This window comes from Tachyglossus aculeatus, chromosome 14 (genome assembly GCF_015852505.1).
Source record: "Tachyglossus aculeatus isolate mTacAcu1 chromosome 14, mTacAcu1.pri, whole genome shotgun sequence".
NCBI classification, from domain to species: Eukaryota; Metazoa; Chordata; class Mammalia; order Monotremata; family Tachyglossidae; genus Tachyglossus; species Tachyglossus aculeatus.
In genome coordinates this window covers 25,528,097-25,552,513 of record NC_052079.1, presented here as the reverse complement: position 1 = coordinate 25,552,513, position 24,417 = coordinate 25,528,097, and the positions used below count along the sequence as shown (strand labels likewise).

Genomic DNA, 24,417 nt, shown 5'->3' with positions numbered 1-24,417 from the left:
AATAAATAGAATAAATATGTACAAATAAAATAAATAGAGTAATAAATATGTACAAACATATATACATATATACAGGTGCTGTGGGGAGGGGAGGGAGGTAAGGCGGGGGGTGCTGGGGGGGAGAGGAAGGAGGCGGCTCAGTCTGGGAAGGCCTCTTGGAGGCGGTGAGCTCTCAGTAGGGCTTTGAAGGGAGGAAGAGAGCTAGCTTGGTGGATGTGCGGAGGGAGGGCATTCCAGGCCAGGGGGATGACGTGGGCCGGGGGTTGGCGGCGGGACAGGTGAGAACGAGGCACAGTGAGGAGATTAGCGGCGGAGGAGCGGAGGGTGTGGGCAGGGCAGTAGAAGGGAAGAAGGGAGGTGAGGTAGGAGGGGGTGAGGTGGTGGAGAACCTTGAAGCCGAGGGTGAGGAGTTTTTGCCTGATGCGTAGGTTGATTGGTAGCCACTGGAGATTTCTGAGGAATGCCCTCCCTCCACACATCCGCCAAGCTAGCTCTCTTCCTCCCTTCAAAGCCCTACTGAGAGCTCACCTCCTCCAAGAGGCCTTTCCAGACTGAGCCCCCCTTTTCCTCTCCTCCTCCCCATCCCCCCTGCCCTACCTCCTTCTTCTCTCCGCCTCCCTCCTCTCCCCACAGTACTTGTATATATTTGTACAGGTTTATTACTCTGTTTTACTTGTACATATTTACTATTCTATTTATTTTGTTAATGATGTGCATATAGCTATAATTTTATTTGTTCTGACGATTTTGACACCTGTCTACATGTTTTGTTTTGTTGTCTGTCTCCCCCTTCTAGACAGTGAGCCCGTCGTTGGGTAGGGACCGTTTCTATATGTTGCCGACTTGTACTTCCCAAGCGCTTAGTAAAGTGCTCTGCACACAGTAAGCGCTTAATAAATACGATTGAATGAATGAATGAATTCCCGAAGCAATTGCACCTCTTCAGGACCGTTGTCCAGTATCTCATAATCATTTGCAAATAGTACCTCACAGATGAGAGTTTTTGCCAACTTTATCTTTGTACAAAGTCACTGCAAGTTCAAGATTTCAGCATCTGGACACTGCCTAATAGGTAGAGCATGGGCCCAGGAGTCAGAAAGACCTGGGTTCTAATTCTTGCTCCGCCACATGTCTGCCATGTGACCTTGGGCAAGTCACTTAATTTCTCTTTTACCTCATCTGTAAAATGGGGATTAAGACTGTGAGCCCCAAGTAGGACAGGGAAGGAGCCCAACCTGATTAACTTGGATCTATCCCAGCACTTAAAACGCTGCTTGACACATAGTAAGTGCTTAACAAATACCATGATCCTCATTAGTACTGCATCAGCCTCCTGCCTGGTGTAACAGCCTCATTGCAGATTGCTCTGCCTCCAGTTTCTCCCGTCTACAGTCCTCAGTTCATTCTGCTGCTCTGATCATTCTCCTAGAACAAGCACTTAGTACAGTGCTCTGCACATAGTAAGCACTGAATAAATAAGATTGATGATAGAACACCATTCTGCACATAACTCCCCACTCCTCAAAGCTCCATCGATTGCCCATCCCTCTGTGCATCAAGCAGAAACTCTGGACCATTGACTTTGGAAACTCTTTTTCCTTTCATATCTGGCAGACGACCACTCTCCCTTTCTCCAAAGGCCTTCCTGAAATCCCATCTCCTTCAGGTCTTCCTGAGCATTCTCATCTCTCCTCCCTCACTGGGATTTGAATACTCACACTCCTCTATTGTACTCATATACATACTTTAACACCCTTTCACCTCCCTATTTGTAATTATTTTGGGCATCTGTCTCCAACACTATACTGAATGCTCTTACTGGGAAGAGATCACCCCTGCAAACCCTTGTGCTCTCTCAAGCACTTACTACAGTGCTCTGCAAAGCCAAGTGTTCAAGAAATTACATCAGTTTCTGCATGTAGACCCCATATTCCATTCCTTTGCCTCAGGCAGCAAGGCTGCAAACATAGTGTTCAGAAGGGTTCAGTGCAGGAACGGAGCCTTGCCTGAGTCGATGTGGAACAGAAGGCAGCCACCATCTAGCACACTGTCATTTAAATATGGAGGAACCTCGTGATGGGAACCAGTTTTTCTAGCAGCTAAATGGGCAAAGAATGGTCCATAGGCTACTTCGATTTGTCTTGTCTTCTGCCGTCAAGTCGTCTCCGACCCATAGCGACGCTATGGACACATCTCTCCCAGAACACCCTACTTTCCATCTGCAATCATTCCGGTAGTGTATCCGTAGAGTTTTCTTGGTAAAAATACAGAAGCAGTTTACCGTGCCTCCTTCCGAGCGGTAAATTTGAGTCTCTACTGTTGACTCTCTCCAGTGCCTCTGCTGCCCAGCAAAGGTGAGTTTTGACTTGTAGCAGATTGCCTTCCACTTGCTAGCCACTGCCCAAGCTCGGAATGCCATGGATATGCCTCCGCTTGACTCTCCCTCCCATAGTCGAGACTTGTAGAGGACTGGAAACTCTCCAGGTGCGGCCCTGAGAAGAGCCCCTCGATTTACCGAGTCAGAAATCTTTGTGAAGTCAGTGAAAATCAGGTCCACAACCCGGTTCTGCTCTCTGAAATTGTCCTGCAGCTGTCTAGAGGCAAACATCATGCCAGTAGTACCAGTAGTAGATTGAAAGCCACATTGGCTTTTGGAAAGTGTTTTGTTTTTTTTTCCATCAGCTCGACAGATAGTTGTTTCATCGTTACCCTAGCTAGAATAGTTTCAGCAATGCCCAGGTGACAAACCCCAGGATTGTTCTAGCAGGAGGCATAATTGCCCCGTCTGTTATACAGATGGACAGCCTCTCCACTCCCAGATTATGCACAACAAGTCGGTCAGCTTGTTGGCAGGCTCGTGCACTTGATACTTGTAAGCCTCCTCAAGAGTGCCGTCTGGACTCACGGCCTTTCCATCTGGAGGTTGGTGGGAGTGCAAGGTGGCTAATGGTTGGAACCTGCCCAAGGTTCCATGCAGCGGAATCCCAGATCCTCGATGAGCAATTAAGAACACTGTTAATTGGGAAGCAGTGTGGCCTAGTGGAAAGAGCCCAAACCTGGGATCTAATCCTAGCTCCATCACTTGTCCTCTGTGTTGCCTTGGGCAAGTTTATTCCTCAGTTTCTTCATCTGTAAAATAAGGATTAACTCCTACTCACTCCCTAGTAAGACTGTGAGCCCCACGTGGGCCAGGGAATCTCTAGCCTGATTATTTTGTATCTACCCCAGCGCTTAGTACAGTGCCTGGCCTTGTAGTGAGTAAGCACTTGACAAATACCACTGCCCAAGTGTTCAGCCCACTTGTCCAGGACTGCAACTTGATCATCCTACAGTTCGGATTTGTCAGCCTTTAGGTTTGGATTAACATCACTGAACTTCTGTCCAAAAGCTGCTGGAATTTCTTCAAAGGTACTCTTGCTATCCTTTTGTTCAGTCGCTGGCTGCATCTCTTCAGCTCTGCCATCTTCTTTGCCCGATGAAATTGGTCTTCTGTCAGCTACTTGGCAAACTAGTCGCCACTCTTTTTTCTGTACTGAGTTCCTGTCGTCTCTCCAAACTCAATGCTGAGCACACTTGGTCTTGGCATCACTGTCGTTGAACTAGTCTTGGTCTTTTGGAAAAGCCAAGAACCTCCGCCGCTGTGTTGTATGTGGCCTCCTTGAATATTGACTTCACAGTCTCGCAATCTGTGCAGGTGTAATGAGTCGAGAACTGATCTGTTTTGCTGGCTGGGTTGCAGTGTAGCCAGAATCGTAGCTCACATGTTGAGCTTTTTTTCAGAGGTGGCTTATAGTGGTGGTGGCATGATGGCCTACATGACTGTATCCACCTCGATTACCTTGTATCCACCCCAGCGATTCGTACGGTGCCTGGCACATGGTAAACGCTTAACAGATACCATCATCATTATTAAGCTGGTCACCAAGCAGAGTGGCTGCTTCTTTCATAGAACATGTGACCATGCCATCCTGTCTATCCCGCTGCTTTCAGTAACTTAACCTATTAGCTGCTACCAGAGATGGTAGCAGGACCACCCAGGTGGCTTTGAGTTTTGTTGCCAGGTGAAACAGTGTTTGAAGTATCCAGCTTGTTCCTTCCAATCAATCAATCAATCAATCAATCGTATTTATTGAGCGCTTACTATGTGCAGAGCACTGTACTAAGCGCTTGGGAAGTACAAATTGGCAACACATAGAGACAGTCCCTACCCAACAGTGGGCTCACAGTCTAAAAGGGGGAGACAGAGAACAGGACCAAACATACCAACAAAATAAAATAAATAGGATGGAAATGTACAAGTAAAATAAATAAATAAATAAATAGAGTAATAAATATGTACAACCATATATACATATATACAGGTGCTGTGGGGAAGGGAAGGAGGTAAGATGGGGGGATGGAGAGGGGGATGTGGGGGAGAGGAAGGAAGGGGCTCAGTCTGGGAAGGTCTCCTGGAGGAGGTGAGCTCTCAGCAGGGCCTTGAAGGGAGGAAGAGAGCTAGCTTGGCGGAGGGGCAGAGGGAGGGCATTCCAGGCCGCTCGGGGGGTCGCGTAACCTTCCACACGTGAAAGGAATGCTATTTGGGTTTCTTTACCTTTGGGATACCCACCTCAGCATAACAACCAATTCTGGCATTAATATTGCTTAGTATCGTGTGCTGACCCTTCCACAGAACTGCCTTGATGGCATTGCCTAGGTCCACATCAAAGGGCTCCATGTCCTCATTTTACTAGTAAAACACAAAGGTTTCAATAGTCTGGGGTCCTAGCATTCTCTGTGATTTTCATTTTTCCAATTACCTCACGATTTGCAGCAGCAGGGATAAAGGAGGGTGGTTAGTGTTATTAAGAGGCACTATGTAAAATACCTAGAATGGGAAGTTTTATTTGCCCTTTTCCAGACAAGAAATTCAAGTGGAATAAAAGAGGCATGGAATCTGTCCAGAAATTAGGCAGTAACTCTGCCTGAGCATTTTGAAGAACTAAAGAACTATGAAACTCTGATTATGTGTAATTGCTGGCAAGCAGTATGTTCTAAGCACTGGGGTAGTTACAAGGTGATCAGGTTGGATACAGCCCATGTCCCACATGGGGCTCACAGTCCTAGTCCCCATTGTACAGATGAGGCACAGGGAAGTGAAGTGACTTGCCCAAGACCACACAGCAGACAAGTAGTAGAGCCGGGATCATCATCATCAATCGTATTTGTTGAGCGCTTACTATGTGCAGAGCACTGTACTAAGCGCTTGGGAAGTACAAATTAGCAACATATAGAGACAGTCCCTACCCAACAGTGGGCTCACAGTCTAAAAGGGATTAGAACCCATGTCCTTCTGACTCGCAAGCCTGTCCACTGGGCCATGCCGCTTCTCCTTCCTGAGTCAGCCCTTTGTCTTCCTGGGAAATGGAGTTTTCCCTTCCTTTTCATCCCATTCCCTTTCCAACAACTTCAATAGGGCCACTTGGATGTTTTGAACAGCTTGCATCAAAGACTGACCACAACCAGTGGTCAGTGGAGAAGCAGCGTGGCTCAGTGGAAAGAGCCCAGGCTTTGGAGTCAGAGGTCATGGGTTCAAATCCCGGCTCCCCCACTTGTCACCTGTGGGACTTTGGGCAAGTCACTTAACTTCTCAGCGCCTGAGTTCCCTCATCTGTAAAATGGGGGTTAAGACTGTGTGCCCCCGCCCCATGGGACAACCTCATCACCTTTATAACCTCCCCAGCGCTTAGAACAGTGCTTTGCACATAGTAAGCATTTAATAAATGCTATATATAAAAAAAACCAGAACTTGGTAAACAGCACTTTTGGATTCCAGCCCTTGCATTGTATTCAAGCCCAGGTATCCTAAAACGTCCCTGCAACCTCATTGAGGGTATCTGTTAGATTCCAGCAACTCCCAATTCAGTTTGCAACACTGGAAAGAAAATGCCCTGGAGGTATCCATTAAGTGATCCCTCCTTTTCACTTCAGTTGTCTAAAAGTAGGGCAGTGTTCAAAGCATGGTTCTAAGTGTGATGGGTGCCTTCAGGGAACTTTCAAACCATTTGGGAAGTTGCTGGCTCTAAATTCAAGATTTTACTGAATTAAACTGAGTTTACAAAGACATGCAAGACCCTGCACCTGTTGTGGCATAAATTTATTCAGAATAAGTTATGCCTCGGCTAAATGGGATTGAAATAGATGAGCTGTAACAATTTTCCTTCCCTTATTTCACTTCTCTGTCTAGGTTAAATGATAGTGAAATGGAAAGACAACATTTTAAGGACCAAGATATGTACTCTGATAAATCTGATAAAGAAAATGATCATGATCATGATGAATCTGACAATGATGGACTGGGGAAAAGTGAAGAAAGTGACTCGGATACATCGGAGAGGCAAGACGACTCTTACATTGACCCTGATCCGATCGAGCTTTTAAAGGAGACTGCGTATTTGGAACAGATTCATGAAGAACTTGGAGAGGTACAAATATTCCTTGATAACCTTTGGTGTTAAATCCAGTCAGACTATGAATCTATCTGTGCAAAATCCTTATCTCATTGGTTTTATTTACAGCAAGAATTCAGTAGATTTTTATTTTAATCTGAAAGCTTCATCTACACATGTAATTGGCTAAGAACAAATAATTTAAGGAGTATTTCTCTCCCAATTAGCAAGTATCTTCAGAAATTACTCACCCGTGAGGAAATTGAGCCTTGGAGAGGATACTTGGTTGTTTGAACTGCCCCAGCTGGCCTGTACAAAGCTGGGGCTAGAAACCTGATTCCCACAGCTGACTCCTCTCTTTCCACTAGACCACCCTGCTTCCCATGCACCTAAGTTCCTAAGTCTTAAGGAGTATTTGGGATTTTTTTCATGGTATTGCTAAGTGCTTTGTATGTGCCAGGTAGAAACAAGCTTATCAGGATGAACGCAGCCCCTGTCCCACATGGGGCTCACCGTCTTAATCCCCATTTTACAGAGGAGGTAGCCAAGGCCCGAAGAAGTGAAGTGACTTGCCCAAGATCACACAGCAGACAAGTGGCAGAGCAGAGATTTGAACCCAGGTCCTTCTGATTCCCAGGCTCATGCACTATCCATTAGGCAGAGTGCTTCTCTTGAAGTTAATGCACCTTCTCAAGGGCCTAATTTATTTACAGGGAAGGTATTAGGCATTAAAGATGAAGCTATTAAGGATAGTAAGACCCTATCCACCTTTGCAGGGATGGTGGTAAAGACCAAAGGCTCACAAAACCTTTATTACTTTATAGCCTCCATAACATTATAAGTCAAGTAAGACAAATAAGCTATAAACCAGTGTGAATTCTGCTTTCTTGGAGCTGTTACTTTTGTCTCTGGAATTGAAGTAACTTTCATGTATCATGCATTTTTTAATTATATGATCCATGTATCAGATCATTCATTCATTCCATTGTATTTATTGAATGTTTACTGTGTGCAGAGCACTCTACTAAATGCTTGGGGAAGTACAATGCAGCAATAGAGACAGTCTGTGCCCACAGTGAGCTAATAGTCTAGAGTCGGGGAGACAGACATCAGTACAAGTAAACAGACATCAAAGCGTGGTGTAGTGGAAAGAGCTCGGGCTTGGGAGTTAGGATGTGGGTTCTAATTCCAGCTCTGCCACTTGTCTGCTGTGTGACCTTGGGCGAGCTACTTAACTTCTCTGTGCCTCAGTTACCTCATCTGTAAAGTCGGGATTAAGATTGTGAGCCGCACATGGAACAACCTGATTACCTTCTATCTACCCCAGCACTTAGTGCTTGGCACTTAATAAGTGCTTAATACTATTATTATTATCATCAATATAAGTGAATAAAATTACAGATATATATACACCTAAGTGCTGCGGGGCAGGGAGGGGGGAAGAGCAAAGGGAGTGAGTCAGGGTGACGCAGAATGGAGTGGGAGATGAGGAAAAGTGGGGCTTAGTCTGGGAAGGCCTCTTGCAGGAGATGTGCCTTCAAATAAGGCTTTGAAGGGGGGTTAGGGTAATTGTCCGTGGATTTAAGAAGGAAAGGCATTCCAGGCAGGAAAGGCATTCCAGGCCAGAGATAGGATGTGGACCAGGGGTCAGAGGCAAGACAGGTGAGATCAAAGCACAGTGAGAAGTTTAGCACCAGAGGAGAGATTTAATGCTAAATGGGTTGTTTAAGGAGAGAAGGAAAGTGAGGTAGGAGGGGGCAAGGTGATGGAGAGCTTTAAAGCCAATGGTGAGGAGTTTTTGTGTGATTCGGAAGTGAATAGGCAACCACTGGAGATTTTTGAGGAGGTGGGGTGACATGCCCTGAAAGATTCTGTAGAATATTGCCTATGAATTTGCAGGCTTTCCTAATTGTCTGCTGTGAATCCCTAGTATGTGGAATTCACTTAAAATACCCAAGCGGTGTGTAAAGAGTGGATGTAAAGATCTCCTGGAGATATTGAGTCCCACAGCCACAAATCGCCCCCTTTGCTCCAAGTCAGCTACCTCACACTGCCTGCTGACGGTTACAGTGAAATCAGAAAAATATTTCACATTAATAGTCTTTGTCTAAATATTGGGCGTCTTGAGTTAAAATATTTCAATATATTTGTTTGTTGAAGGCTGGTGAGGCTTCTCAAACAGAAACCGTGTCCGAAGAGCACAAAAGTCTGATTTGGACATTACTGAAGCAAGTTCGCCCAGGCATGGATCTATCTAAAGTTGTTCTACCTACATTTATCTTGGAACCGCGTTCCTTTTTGGACAAGCTTTCTGATTACTATTATCATGCCGACTTCCTCTCTGAGTAAGTGAATTCTTATTTTTTTGTGGAGTCTACCCTGAAAAGTCAGTCATCTTGTAAGAAGAACATTATCACTCCTCTCCCTCGTCTCTGTTGGAGTTTAGTGGAAACGTTTCAAGGGACATGCAGTGAAATCAATGAAAAGCAAGTAGTCATTGAGTTCTTTTGCTAAGAAATGAAAAATACCTGAGTAAGATTTGAGTTGGTTGGTAATTATGTATAGATATGTGCGTGTGAAAACAAATATAAATATGAATATATGTCTACATATGAAAAATTCCCGAGTAAAATTTGAGTTGGTTGTTAATTATGTTAATTATTATATATATGGAGAAAGAGAGAGGGAGATGGGGGTCGGTGGTAAAAATAGCCATTAGCTACCTTCAGAGATACCTCTCAGAGTTGTACCTGGAGAGTTTCCAGTACTCTACCAGTCTCGACTATGGGAGGGAGAGTCAAGCAGAGGCATATCCATTCCATTCCTAGCTTGGGCAATGGCTAGTAAGTGGAAGGCAATCTGCTAAAAGTCAAAACTCACCTGTGCCGGGCAACAGCGGAATGGGAGAGAGTTGAGGGCAGAGACTTGGGTTTACTACGCGGAAATACCGCTTCCATATTTTTACCAAGAAAATTCTATGGATACACTAACTAGAACGATTGCAGATGGAGGTGGGGCATTCTAGGAGAGATATGTCCATGGAATCGCTATGGGTCAGATATGAATCCACAGCATAAGGCAACAACGGCCTTCGAAGATTGATTTCTTAGGGATATCAATAAGGCTGTTAAAATCTGAAAAATTATGTTCTAAGTAAAACAGTGTCAGGGCATCCAGATTCCCTATAAAATTCTAAGTTCAGTTGATGTTCCAAGTTATGGGGAAGATTAAAACCTTCACATAAGGCAAAGAATGTAATGCGACACTAAATAACTGTGGAGGCAAAGACTCTAGATACCTTCTTGATTCCTTTAAAATAATCTTCTACCCAGTTGCGAACATAGCATACTTGGAAAACTCCTTATTAAGAAGAATCCAAGCTAGAGTGTTCTGTTTCAACACAGGTTATATACATAGAGACCAATTCTTTCAACACTGCAGCACACTATCCAAATAGGCTCATGTTACTGACAAACATTCCCCAATTCCCTAACAGCGTTCTAGCCAAAATAAGTAATAAAAACACACATGTATGTTTTTCCAAGTCTGATTTGGGTCAGTAAGATGAAATATATTTCACAAGAAAGGTGCATGTACTTATCTGGACCCATTTCTACAAAAAAGTGGGTGTTTATGTTTAAGGACGTGATGTGAGGCTCCTTAGTTAAAATTATTTCCACATACCTTCTCCGTAAAAAGGTTTTATAATTATGGCTAACATGAACCAATCGATCAGTGGAATTTATTGAGCACTTACAATGTGCAGAGCACTGTACTTAAGCATTAGGGGGAATACAGTACAACAGAATTAGCAGGCATGTTCCCTGCCCAGAACGAGTATACAGTCTAGTGGTGGAGATAGACACGAAGAAAAGAGGAAGATGAAACTGGAAGGATGATATAGAAAAACAAGCCTGCTTAAATTCATGTAAATGAATTTGTATGAAACTGCTATGAGATTATGTAAGTCTGAGTGCTGAGGTGGTAATGGGAGAATTTGCAAAATCAGCTGGGCACTACTAACTAGTGAGTCTGAAGAAAGAACTTGGGATCTTTCCATTCAACAGGTCGTGAGCTTCCCCAGGAATCATTCAGGAATTGCTATGAGTTGGTGACTGTGCTCTTGAATCTCACACACACTAGAAGACCTACAGATGTTGATGAATCACTTCACAGATTCAGCAGAGCAATATGTATTAGCAATAAATTAGAAGAAAAAGTCATTGTATACATATTCCATTATTTCTGGGCACACAACTGAAGATTTTCATCTGCAGCACAGAACTTTATGCTGTCACAGAATTCCTCTACCTAGGCAGTATCTCCAGGAACCCGGCCAACTTAAAAATATTAGGCCAATGCCCATTGTCATTCAGTTTTGTGGGATAAGGCACTTTCTCTTACTTCCTCAAAAGCTGAAGCTATGACCATACCGTTTCATTTTTGGCTATTTTCTACTCTTCAAAGTATACCTCCAGGTTAAAAGGCGTGTAATAATAATAATACCAACTAACAATAGCAGTGGTATTTCTTAAGCACTTATTATTTGCCGGGCATTCTGCTAAGTGCAGGAGTAGATACAAGATAATCGGGTTGGACGCAGTCCTTGTCCCACATGGGGCTCACAGTCTTAATCTCCATTTTGCAGATGAGGAAACTGAGGCCCAAGGTCAATCAGACAAATAGCGAAGCAGGATTAGAACCCAGACCCTCGGACTACCAGGCCCGTGCTGTAATTGAGACCTTTTACCGTTTGCCCAAGATTCTTTTTTGACTTCAGCGAAGTAGTCCTATCTCTAGTCTTCCGCAATGTTGTGATAGTGAGACAGAGCCATTTTGCTTCTTTAGTGATGGGTAAAAATCTTTATCTCCGTGGCAGTCAGCATTTCCCCTAACTGTACCTATTTCTTAACTTCATCTGCATGTCCCACCACAAATTTTTTGTTGTTGTTGCCTTGCTTCCTTGGCTATAATTATGAAGCGCTGCAAGATGCTGGATATTTTGCTGCAAGTAGGAGGTTTTTTGTTCGTTTTTATCAGAATTCTTTGGTAGACCCACATTCTTGAGGGTTCCGTGATTGCTGTTGGAGAAGTGCCAAACAAACAGACTGCCCAAGGTCACTGCCCAAGGTCAAAGGGCATGTCCATGGTGAAAACTGCTACTTGGGGCCAATTCACTTTCCTTCTATATTCACATTCAGAATTCAACTGCACCCACCTCTTTGGTATTTCTGAATCAGGAATGGGGGATTCTAAAACATCCCATGACTAGTTGCAAAGTAGTCGTGAAATTGAAATGTGTAGTGCTGGAGAAATGGGTGTTCCTTTTCCACAAACCCATTTTCCTGCCTTCTAAGTTCTTGAAGGTGGGAAAATGAATACAGGAAGTGCTTAAGTCATTCATACAAAGTTGCCATGCTTGCTATTTCTCAAAGTAAGCTTTGCCCAGAATTTAGCAATTGCTTCAATTCCTTAAATAAATTTTATTAAAGTTGATGCATCAGTGGCACTTATTGAGCACTTATTTACACTTGTGGTGTGCAGAGGGCACCATACTAAATGCTTGGGAGAGTACAATAAAGTAGACACAATCCTTGGACCTTGAAGATATTACAGTCTATCCGGACAGCAGGAGGTGGGGCAAGGACAGACCTTACAGGTAGAGAGGAACACCTGAAAATACGAATACTACATATATGTTTTGTGGGTGGGATGAATACTTAAATCTGGGTAGCGGGGTAGATGAGAGATTAGTCAGGCAAGTCAGGAAGAGATGTTGTTTTAGAACTTGGAAGATAGGGAGAGTGGTGGTGTGTCACAGTCAATCAATCAATAGTATGTATTAATCGCTTACTGTGAGAGCAGCACCAGAGTTCTGATTTTAAGTAGCTTGCCAAACCTCAGGTAACGTTAAAGGTTTATTTGCCTTAAAATTTTATCAGGTGCAGACACTCAAGCAGATATTGCTAATATAACGTTTACACAAGCTATCTGAGAGTAATTTTTGAGGATAATTAGAATACTTCCTTTTATCATCCTCCTTTAGGCCTTCGTAATAAGAATAATAGCAATTGTAGTATGTGTTTAAGAGCTTATACTATGTCAAGCACTGTACTAAGTGCTACTAGATATAATAATAACAATAATAATTGTGGTATTTAAGCACTTACTATGTGCCAGGCACTAAGCGCCGGGGTAGACACAAGATAACCAGGTTGGACACAGTCCCTGTCCTGACTTTCCCATCACTGTTGACGGCACTACCATCCTTCCCGTCTCACAAGCCTGCAACCTTGTTGTCATCCTCAACTCCGCTCTCTAGTTCACCCCTCACATCCAAGCCGTCACCAAAACCTGCTGGTCTCACCTCCGCAACATTGCCAAGATCTGCCCTTTCCTCTCCAACCAAACCGCTACTCTGCTTGTTCTAGCTCTCATCCTATCCCATCTGGATTACTGTATCAGCCTCCTCTCCGATCTCCCATCCTCCTGTCTCTCCCCACTCCAATCCATACTTCACGCCGCTACCCGGATTGTCTTTGTCCAGAAACGCTCGGAGCATGTTATTCCCCTCCTCAAAAATCTCCAGTGGCTACCAATCAACCTATGCATCAGGCAGAAACTCCTCACCCTGGGCTTCAAGGCTGTCCATCACCTCACCCCCTCCTACCTCACCTCCCTTCTCTCCTTCTCCAGCCCAGTCCGCACCCTCCGCTCCTCTGCCGCTAATCTCCTCACCGTGCCTCGTTCTCGCCTGTCCTGCCGTCGACCCCCGGCCCACGTCATCCCTCTGGCCTGGAATGACCTCCCTCCCATCTGCCAAGCTAGCTCTCTTCCTCCCTTCGAGGCCCTACTGAGAGCTCACCTCCTCCAGGAGGCCTTCCCAGACTGAGCCCCCTCCTTCCTCTCCCCCTCTTCTCCCTCTCCATCTCCCCCGTCTTACCTCCTTCCCTTCCCCACAGCACCTGTATATATGTATATATGTATGTACATATATATTATTCTATTTATTTTACTTGAACATTTTTATTCTACTTATTTTACTTTGTTAATTCGTTTTGTTCTTTGTCTCCCCCTTCTAGACTGTGAGCCCACTGTTGGGTAGGGACCGTCTCTGTATGTACTTCCCAAGCGGTTAGTACAGTGCTGTGCACACAGTAAGCGCTCAATAAATACGATTGATTGAATGAATGAATGTCCCACGTGGGGCTCACAGTCTTAATACCCATTTTACAGATGAGGGAACAGAGGCACAGTGAAGTTAGGTGATTTGTCCAAGGACACACAGCACACAAATGGCAGAGCTGGGATTGTAACCCAGGTCCTTCTGACTCCCAAGCCCGTGCTGTATCCACTGGACCACACTGCTTCTCATTACAACATAATGACATCACATTTTTTGATTCTGATATTGAATTAGTTGTTCTGAAACTGAATATTTTTTGAGAGGATGGGCACTGAAATCAGGTAGAAGATTCCAGAAAGATGCCTGGACCCACTCAGCTATAGTGCAAAGAGGAAGCATACTGCTGAGTATTCTTTTTCTAAACTCATGGCCACCATTCTGAGTAACTTCCATCTTTTTTCATGTCTGTTAAGTAAGCACAAAGATCTAGTGAAAAGTGTGGGATGCTGTGGGGAAACCTGTTGAATATTCATGGGATTATCAGTTGTCCTGTTAACCAAGTGTTGTTCTATCACATGTGTTTTCACTGTGCCTTTGGGCTAGAACACTGTTGGGAATTAAGGAAACATTCTCCCAACAACCCACATATATTCACGTAGAATATGATGATGCCATGTGGGAATAATAATAATGTAATGAAGGTGCCAATACACCCAGCATTGGTCAAAACACACATACCATAAAAGCAAGGTTTTTTTCAACCCAAGGTTCAGCATGAACGTTACCTCTGCATATAGGAGAACTGAGGTTTTGGGGTATTTTTTTCAACTGCAAATCTAGAATGTGCAACTGTCCATTTATAGATCATATCCATTGTGCATTCTGTTTTCTATTGAAGTTCAAGCAGCGTGGCGTAGTGGGAAGAGCCTGGGCTTGGGAGTCAGAGGATGTGGTACTAATCCTGGCTCTGCTGCTTGTCTGCTCTGTGACCTTGGGCAAGCCACTTAACTTCTCTGTGCCTCAGTTACCTCATCTGTAAAATGAGGATTAAGACTGTGAGCCCCACGTGGGACAACCTGATTACCTTGTATCTACCCCAGTGCTTAGAACAGTTCTTGGCATATAGTAAGCACTTAAATATTATTATTATTATTATTATTATTATTATTATTATTATTATTATATTTGCTCTCCAACTCCATTGGTGTGATACTCTAGTGCCTGACCAGTGTAGAATAGATCCAAATAAAATATAAAGACAATATGGCCGTTGTCCAACTAACTAAAAGTGACCTGTTTCTCATTTTATTTTACTCTTATACATGTTTCTTTACTGTCTTCCTTCCAATTAGTTGGCTCTCAAATTGATTAAATGACATTTTTTAAGGGCTAATTAATCACTGTAATTATCTTGACTCTAATTTACCACTTTCATGCTTTAGGTATTGCACAGATCACTTCCATCCTGCTGTATACCTTTTGGCCATTTAATAGAAGTGAATAATTGAAATGAAGTTTGAATGTGATCATGTAATGTTGCTTTGTTCTGTTTCTTAGAGCTGCCCTTGAAGAAAATGCATATAACCGCTTGAAAAAAGTAGTGAAATGGTATTTATCAGGATTCTATAAAAAGCCAAAGGTAATGTTTCCAACTTTCACCTCCAAGAAATTACTTTCCTTTAAAAATAATTTTGAGATATCTTTTGTTAATATTTATTATAATAATTTACCTTAATTTCAGGCTTCTTCCTATACCTATGTGTGTGGTGCATTGACTGAATTATATTTTGATTAATTAATAATCAACCAATTAAACATCCTTGTGGGCAGGGAACACGTCTACTAACTTTGTATTGTACTCTACCAAGCAGTGAGTGCAGTACTTTTCACACAGTAAGTGCCCCCCAAAAAATAATTGATTGATTGATTAAAAGTATTGATTGAGCGCCTGTTGTGGGAAGAGCACTGTTCAAAGTGCTTGGGAGAGTACAATACAATTAATAGACATGTTCCCTGTCCTCAAAGAGCTTGCAACCTTGCAAGTGAGACAGTCTCTAAAATAAACTATGGGTAGGAGGAAGTAATAGAATGTGAGAAGCAGCATGTCTCAGTGGAAAGAGCACGGGCTTGGGAGTCAGAGGTCATGGGTTCTAATCCCAGCTCCGCCACTTGTCAGCCTTGTGACTTTGGGCAAGTCACAACTTCTCTCAGTCACCTCGTCTGTAAAATGGGGATTAATGGGGATTTTTAGACTGTGAGCCCACTGTTGGGTAGGGACTGTCTCTATATGTTGCCAATTTGTACTTCCCAAGCACTTAGTACAGTGCTCTGCACATAGCGCTCAATAAATACGATTGATGATTAAGACTGTGAGCCCCATGTGGGACAACTTGATTATCTTGTATCTCCCCCAGCGCTTAGAACAGTGCTTGGCACATAGTAAGCACTTAACAAATGACATCATTATTATTATTATATAAAGATATGTCAGTCAGTTGTATCTGTTGTATCTGTCAGAGCACTGTACTAAGTGCTTGGAGGAGTACAATATAGCAAAATAACTTGTACACTTCCTTCCCCCAAGGAGCTTACAGTGTAGTATAAAAAATATATATATATAAGTTATGGGGTGTGTGAATACCCAAGCACTTAGGTGACAGGGAAGTGTTGAAGAGCTACTGGGCAGGGGGGGTATAGATGGGGATATTAATAATAATCTAATTAATATGGAAAGGAATAGTGTTAATAGGCCCAATAATGTTTCCTCAAATTTTGAGTTTGCATTCTCTTTGATGATGACTTCCTCATGAAAATTCCTTTCTTCATCTCGTGACGTAGTTGAAATCCTACATTTTTCTAATGTTTTTCTTATCTGAAATAGGGCCTGAAGAAGCCATACAATCCTATTCTTGGTGAGACATTTCGCTGTTTATGGATTCATCCAAGGACGAACAGCAAAACGTACTATATTGCCGAGCAGGTACTAACAACTTGTTTTATGGAGCTATCTTTGAACATGCAGTTAACAGTATAAAATAGGACTGCAAGCATGGTTTCAAGAATTCTTTATCCCTGCATCTGTAAATGTTGAGAACGACTGTGCATACTCCTCCCACCCTCCAGATCCTGCTCTCACCCCTCCTCTCCCCCATTCCCCTCATCTTGTTTCCTCCCCGCTCCCCACTGCTGCAGAGGTCATGGGAGAGCCAGGAGCCCAGAAAGTCCTGACCTTCAGCTACCATCAAAGCCAAAGGGAAGGAGCCTGGGTATTCCTGAAATACATAAAACTAAAAACTACTCCTACCCACTTCCTAACCCAGACTGCTAAACACAAAGCTACCCTGCCACTTCCAATTTGGCCTGATCCTGGTACTTCAGGCAACCTCTCTCAATTATCTCAGAGAGGGAAAGTCCCAGAGGCACGGGAAAAAAAATGAAGACCCAAGGCAGGATATGCCCAGAAGTTGGGGGATTGATCCAGTCATCCAGTGGAGGGATTTGGGGGCAGTCTGGGTGAGCAAGTGGGAAAGAACCTAGGTCAGTAGCATGCAGTAAGCAGAGAACCAGATTTTGAGCTTTGTAGGTTGGCAGAAAAACACACAAACCCAGACCCAAAATCTCACACTCTTCTGGGTACTCCCAGATGATGAGTTGCCATTCCTCTTGTAACATTTTTCAAGACTGCCACCTTTGGCTTTCCTAAACTAGTAATTTTGGTTCATCGTTCGTTAGGTCATCATATTACCAAACACTCATTACTACCAATCACTCCTTAATTCAAAACTATTTCTGTAATGTTGGCTTAAGAAACTGCAACACAGGTATACCCCACCATACAGTCAGGCCGGCGTCCTTGAAAAGGTGGCTGTATCACAAGGTATGTGTTCTCAGACGTATGTGCGATTGGTTAGGTTCTGCTGTACGGGCCTTGTGGCCCTCCTCCTTCTCCTCCTCCTTGGTGTCCTTAGCCCCCATCCCTGGCTCCAGTATGTCTTTGTTTTGTTTGGACTTCAATCAATCAGTTGTATTTGTTGAGCGCTTACTGTGTGCAGAGCACTGTACTAAGCGCTTGGGAAGTACAAGTTGGCAACATCTAGAGACGGTCCCTACCCAACAGTGGGCTCACAGTCTAGAAGGGGGAGACAGAGAACAAAACAAAGCATATTAACAAAATAAAATCAATAGAATAAGCATGTACAAATAAGAGTAATAAATCAAGCAGTCGTATTTATTGAGCGCTTACTGTGTGCAGAGCACTGAACCAAGCACTTGGGAAGTCCAGGCTGGCAACATCTAGAGACGGTCCCTACCCAACAGTGGGCTCACAGTCTAGAAAGGGGAGACAGAGAACAAAACAAAGCATATTAACAAAATAAAATCAATAGAATAAACATGTACAAATAAAATAGAGTAATAAATCAATCAGTTGTATTTATTGAGCGCTTAGTGTGTGCAGAGCACTGCACCAAGCGCCTGTTGCTGCAGGCTTGTCTTCCCACACCTTCTCATGATAATAATAGTAATAATAATAATATTTGTTAAGTGTTCTAAGCGCTGGGGTGGATACAAGGTTGTCCCACTTGGATCTCACAGTCTTAATCCCCGTTTTACATATGAGGTAACTGAGGCACAGAGAAGTTAAGTGGCTTGCCCAAGGTCACACAGCAGACAGTTGGCAGAGCCGGGATTAGAACCCACATCCTCTGACTGCCGTGCCCTTGCTCTTTCCACTGAGCCAAGCTGCTTCTCATCACACTACTTCTCATCTCATCTTCTCCGCCCACCTCTCCCCATCCTGGCTTCTGGCGCCTTGAGTCTTCTCCAGCTCCAGCTGTGGATAACAGGCCGGAAAAGGGAGGAGCGAGGCTGCAGCGCCCAGCCCTGCAGCAACATTTGGGGTCCCCATCCTGACCCATCCCCCTTTCCATGGGGGTGTTGCGGCTGGTAATACTCCAGGCAGGCAGTATCTGCCACATCGCTGATTATCCGTGGTGGGCAGTTTGCTGAAAGGAATGGTGATCGTAGATTTTAGAAAGCTGAGAAACTAAGTAAATAAATAAATTATTTTATATAAAATATAAAAAAATTTATAATTATATATATAAATAAATTATTTTATATAAAATATAAAAAAATTTATAATTATATATATAATTATTATATATAAAATACATGTATGTGTATACATATATATATATACACACATATATATGCGTATGTAAAGTATATGTGTGTATGACACACACACATGTATATGCCCATTTATCTGTGTCGTGGCCTAGTGGGTAGAACACAGGACCCGGGAATGAGAAGGACCTGGGTTGTAATCCTGCTGCCACTTGTGTGCTGTATGACCTCGGGTAAATCAGTTAACTTCTCTGTGCTTCAGTTACCTAATCTGTAAAAGGGGATTAAGACGGTGAGCCCCATGTGGGACAGGGACTGTGTCCAACCCAATTTGCTTGTAACCACCCCAGTGCTTAGTACATTTCCATGGCACATAGTAAGCACTGAACAAATACCATAAAAGATACATATTAAGTTGACTTTGGAGGATTTGCGATCCTCATTCAATGGTCTTGTTTTACGCCGTGGAGTCGTGTCCAACCCATAGCGATGCCATGAACGTATCACTAGGAACGGACCACTTTCTTTTAGACTGTGAGCCCACTGCTGGGTAGGGACTGTCTCTATATGTTACCAACTTGTCCTTCCCAAGCGCTTAGCACAGTGCTCTGCACACAGTAAGCGCTCAATAAATACAATTGATGATCTCTCCCAGAACGCCCCACTTCCATCTGCAATCATTCTGGTAGTGGATCCATCCCAAGTGCTTAGTAGAACAACGCTTTGCACATAGTAAGTGCTTAACAAATGCCATCGTTATTATTATTACAGTGCTCTACGCACAGTAAGCGCTCAATAAATACGATTGAATGAATGAATGAATTCATGGAGTTCTCTTGGTAAAAATACAGAAGTGGTTTACCATTGCCTTCTTCCGTATTCATTAGTATCTCACCTTAAATAAAGTTTCCATTAGCTTTTTGGACCGTTCTGATATATAGATCGTGAGCAGAATGAGACGTATCCAAACCCTTATCCAGCCCAACCATATGTTTGGCAAATGCACAAGCATCTGTGATATCTTGCTTCCAAATGGAAATACCCGTCTCTTACTGATTAGGATGTTAAGAATTGCTGAAAATTTGTGTGAAAATGATGTGGAGCACGGTTTGCAGCCCCCCAAATTACCCACCCATTATAGGCTGTTATGTTTTTCCTTTTTTGGGTATGTGATCTATAGTTTCCTAATGAGCCAAAGTGGCTCATGTCATAAAACACCTACTGATATTTCAATCTGTACTTCATAGGTGTCCCATCACCCACCAGTATCTGCTTTCTATGTCAGCAACCGAAAAGATGGATTTTGTCTTAGTGGAAGTATCCTGGCCAAGTCCAAGTTTTATGGTGAGTTTTCAATCAAGTGCAGATAATAAAAGGTCACATTTAATAGCATTTTTTCTATTAACAAGTTAGTCTTTTACTCCCTACCAAATAAAGTTACCTAGTGAGAAGAAATATGCTCAATCTTTAGTCAGATCAAGGTGGGGCAGTTCATTTGAAGCGCTAGTACAGTGCTGTGCATACAGTAAGCACTCAGTAAATGCAGTTGAATTAATGAATAATTGAAAACATGTCCATCTAAAGCATTTTATGCAGACTGGGGCCCTATTCCAGAGACACTTGCTAAGCAACAACCGTAGTTACTCTGGCCTGACATAGTAAAGGGCATCAAACAGAAATAATGTATAATTATTTAACAGTTAAAGGATAGAACTTCCACAGAAGGTAGGTGGTGCAGGGCGCTGAGAAATGAAACGATCAAGTCAGTGAAGCAGCGTGGCTCAGTGGAAAGAGCCCGGGCTTTGGAGTCAGATATCATGTGTTCGAATCCTGTCTCCGCCACATGTCTGCTGTGTGACCTTGGGCAAGTCACTTAACTTCTCTGTGCCTCAGTTACCTCATCTGGAAAATGGGGATTAAGACTGTGAGCCCTACATGGGACAACCTCATCACCTTGTATCCCCCCCGGCACTTTTGAACAGGGCTTTGCATGTAGTAAGTGCTTAACAAATGCCATCATTATTATTATTATTATTAAGTCATTGTTGTTGTATTGTTTCAAGAGCTTAGTACAGGGCCCAGCACATAGTAAGTGCCCAGTAAGGACTATTGATTGATTGAATAAGTGATTGTAAATCATCCCACATTTCAGTTAATAGGGTAAGGGTTCTTCAAAAATGTAGGAAAGAGGCAGTTTGGGAAGATAAAAGGGGAAGATATTCCAGAAAAGCAGCGTGGCTTGGTAGAAAAGCAGCATGGGTTAGTGGATAGAGCACAAGCCTGGGAGTCAGAAGGGCCTGGGTTCTATTCCCAGCTCTGCCATACGCCTGCTGTGTGTCCCTGGGCAAGTCACTTAACTTCTCTGGGTCTCAGTTACCTATCTGGAGAATGGAGAACCCCTTTGAACCCCAGGCGGGACAGGGATTGTGTCCTACCTGATTAACTTGTATCTCCCCTGGTGTTTAGAACAGTGCTTGGCACAGAGTAAGTGCTTAACAAGTACCATAATAATAATAATCATTATTAGGTGTGAGAGTGAAAGCAAAGAGGAATAAATCTGCCTTGGGAGAGTAAGCGCAAGGAAAATTCTCCTTGAACCCTGAGTCTTTTCTTCCAAATAGCACCAGTGACAAGACTCTCTCCTTTCTAAATACCCCAAAACCCTAGAAAGTTGTGGGGTTTTTCCTGAATGTGACTTCTGGCAAAGAGTGGGATGGTTTCCTTTGCTCGTAGCTGTGGTTGGCATTAAAGAAATTTTCACCCTGGTAACAAAATGGGGCACTTTCATCCCCCATTTTATTTCCCCTTGTCATTCATCTTAAGGGTTGGTAACAGACTGGTACTCATTGGCTTCTGGCACATGTTGGGATAGTAATTTTTTCATGAGAACCTTTTCATTCTTGCCACTGTCCACTTGATGTCTGACTTCAGCTTGCCGAAGAGGACTGTTGGTTCTCGGCTGTCACTTTCACTATTCCATCCAACTGTCCTGTTTCTGTTTCGTCTGTCGGCAATAATGGGGCGGAAGAACAAATAGGCACGGAGAAACCAATCAGTCGATCAATAATGTTTATCAAGTGTTTACCGGAAACGCAGCCTTCCAGTAGACAGATATGCTGATATGGGACGAGCTCAGAAGTAAGGTTTCTGATTTGTGATTCCAGGAAGTTCCATTTAATCTAAACAAATTAATCCTTGGTAATTAATCATCTAGGAATACTGTAATTATTGTTTGATAATTAGTTTCGGGGAGGGTAATAATAAAGAAAATGTCTTTCAGGTAATTCCCTATCTGCCATATTGGATGGAGAAGGACGATTAACTTTCTTAAATAGAGGTGAAGATTATGTAATGACAATGCCATATGCTCACTGTAAAGGTAAGTAATCCAAATAGCAATTCCCTATTCGCGACCTGTTTTAATTGGGCTTTTTTACTACGCATTGAATTTTTGGAATTGGTAATGGATCTCTGTCTGACAGCTCGTAGGCTCCAGATGGTCTCCAGCTGTGTCACGTGGTTTTCAGTCACTTGGGATCTAGTTACCCCTCCGCTACGTGTATCAGCACAAGGGGCTATGATTGCTTTTCCAGAGGTAGGGAAGGGGCCCTTCAGATGATCACTGTGGTAGTTGCTGCTGGATACCTGTGGACTGGGCCTCATAGAGCTTGGGAGTCTTGCCTTCCTAGTTCCCTCCATGAGTCAAAAGAGGCAGGGCCCTTCTCTCCTCCAGTTTCCCTCCTGGCACTCTGCTGAGAAGGCCCCAGAGACTCACCTCAGGTAAGCTAATGGCCTACACTGTTGGTGACTGTTGAACACTCGCCCTTATCCACCACGGGCTTGGCCGATAAGGTTGCCTTTCCCCAAGAGGCTCGTGAGCTCCAGCATTCCAGTTATTCCCACCCACTATGATGGGGGGGAAGGGGAAGTTCTCACCCCATGGCCCACTGGCCTGGAGTAATTTCCTAATTGCTCTCTTCTGGGGTGGCCAACCCCCCACCCCTCTATCTCAGAATGGCTCAGAGCACCTCTGGGTTTTAGGCATGCTGTGGATTCTCTGAAGAAGTAAACAAAGGAAAAATAATAATAATTGTGGTAGTTTTTAAGCGCTTTCCATGTGCCAGGCACTCTGCTAAGTGCTGGGGTAGATAAAAGATAATAATAACAATAATAATGACTGTGGTATTCGTTAAGTGCTTACTATGTGCAAGGCGCTGTACTAAGCACTGGAGTGGATACTAGCAGGTCGGGTTGGGCACAGACCCTGTCCCATGTGGGGGCTCACAGTCTCAATCCCCATTTTACAGGTGAGGTAACCGAGGCCCAGTGAAGTTAGGTGACTTGCCCAAGGTCACACAGCAGACAAGCGGTGGACTCGGGTTGGACACAGTCCTTGTCCCACATAGGGCTCACAGTCTTAACCCCAATTTGGAAGATGAGGGAATTAAAGCATAGAGTAGTGAAGTGACTTGTCCAAGGTCACACAGCAGACCAAAGGTGGAGATGGCACTAGAACCCAGGCCCCCTGAATCCCAGGTCCATGCTCTTTCCACTGCTTCTCAGTAGTGCAGAAAGTTCCCTCCTCTGCCTGCCAAACTCAAAGACAGCCTTTGGACTGCCGTACTCAGATCCTGCATTCACTAGGTTGAGGCTAAATGAGAGTTTAACAGACGAAAGCAGCTACAGCTTCTCCCTCTGTCTCCCCAGTAATGCCCAGGAGTCCCCTCCTGCCGTCTGTGTGCCATGTGGGACAGAATGCAGGGAAATTTTCCCCTCCTTCTCCCCATCCCTCAGTTCTTTGCCTTTGTTTTTGTCTCCCTGAGGGAACCACAGTACTTTCCTTTGATTCGGACCAGCCTGTTCATTCTAGATGGTCAGAAACTCACAAACAGTCCAGTGCTCTGCCCACAGGATGGCCTCAATCAATACCACTGATGGATCTGAAACTGACTGTGCAGTAGCAGGGCATTCATTCATTCACTCAATCGTATTTATTGAGCGCTTACTGTGTGTAGAGTCTTTTAGACTGTGAGCCCACTCTTTTAGACTGTGAGCTCACTATTGGGTAGGGACTGTCTCTATATGTTGCCAAATTGTACTTCCCAAGCGCTTAGTACAGTGCTCTGCACACAGTAAGCGCTCAATAAATATGATTGATGATGATGATGATGATGTAGAGCACTGTACTAAGCACTTGGGAATAGGATAGTATATAGTATATTACAGTATAGTACAGTACAGTATAGAGAAGCAGTGTGGTTCAGTGGCAAGAGCCCGGGCTTTCGAGTCAGACGTCAGGGGTTCAAATCCCGACTCCACCGCTTGTCAGCTGTGTGGTCTTGGGCAAGTCACTTTGCTTCTCTGGGCCTCAGTTCCATCTGTAAAATGGGGATGAAGACTGTGAGCCCTGCGGGGGGGCAACCTGATCACCTTGTAAGCCCCCAGCGCTTAGAACAGTGCTTTGCACATAGTAAGTGCTTAATAAATGCCATCATTATTATTATTATTATTATTTTCCCTAAGAAGCACGGGCCCGGGAGTCAGGACAACCTGGGTTCTAATCCCGGCTCTGCCATTTGTTTGCTGTGTGGCTTTGGGTGCTTCTCTGTGCCTCCGTTCCATCATCTGTAAAATGGGGATGAAGACTGTGAGTCCTATTTGGGACTGTGTCCAATCCAATTACCTTGTATGTACTCCAGCACTTAGTACAGTGCCTGGCACATAGTAAGCGCTTAA

At 43.7% G+C, this 24,417-nt stretch overlaps 1 protein-coding gene and 1 non-coding gene across 5 annotated transcripts in view; both read left to right on the top strand.

Annotated features, from left to right (window-relative positions):
* OSBPL8 (oxysterol binding protein like 8) overlaps nt 1-24,417 on the top strand; it is a 234,558-nt gene that overhangs the window by 186,157 nt on the left and 23,984 nt on the right. For all 4 annotated transcript variants that reach the window (XM_038756016.1, XM_038756014.1, XM_038756015.1 and 1 more), the window contains 6 exons: nt 6,227-6,464; nt 8,589-8,773; nt 15,112-15,193; nt 16,436-16,534; nt 19,929-20,025; nt 21,962-22,060. In XM_038756016.1, coding sequence (XP_038611944.1) covers nt 6,227-6,464; nt 8,589-8,773; nt 15,112-15,193; nt 16,436-16,534; nt 19,929-20,025; nt 21,962-22,060 — 800 coding nt within the window. The remainder of the gene's footprint in view (nt 1-6,226; nt 6,465-8,588; nt 8,774-15,111; nt 15,194-16,435; nt 16,535-19,928; nt 20,026-21,961; nt 22,061-24,417) is intronic.
* LOC119937423 lies at nt 9,161-9,298 on the top strand. The gene has a single exon (XR_005454093.1). It is a non-coding gene; the product is annotated as a small nucleolar RNA SNORA7 (small nucleolar RNA).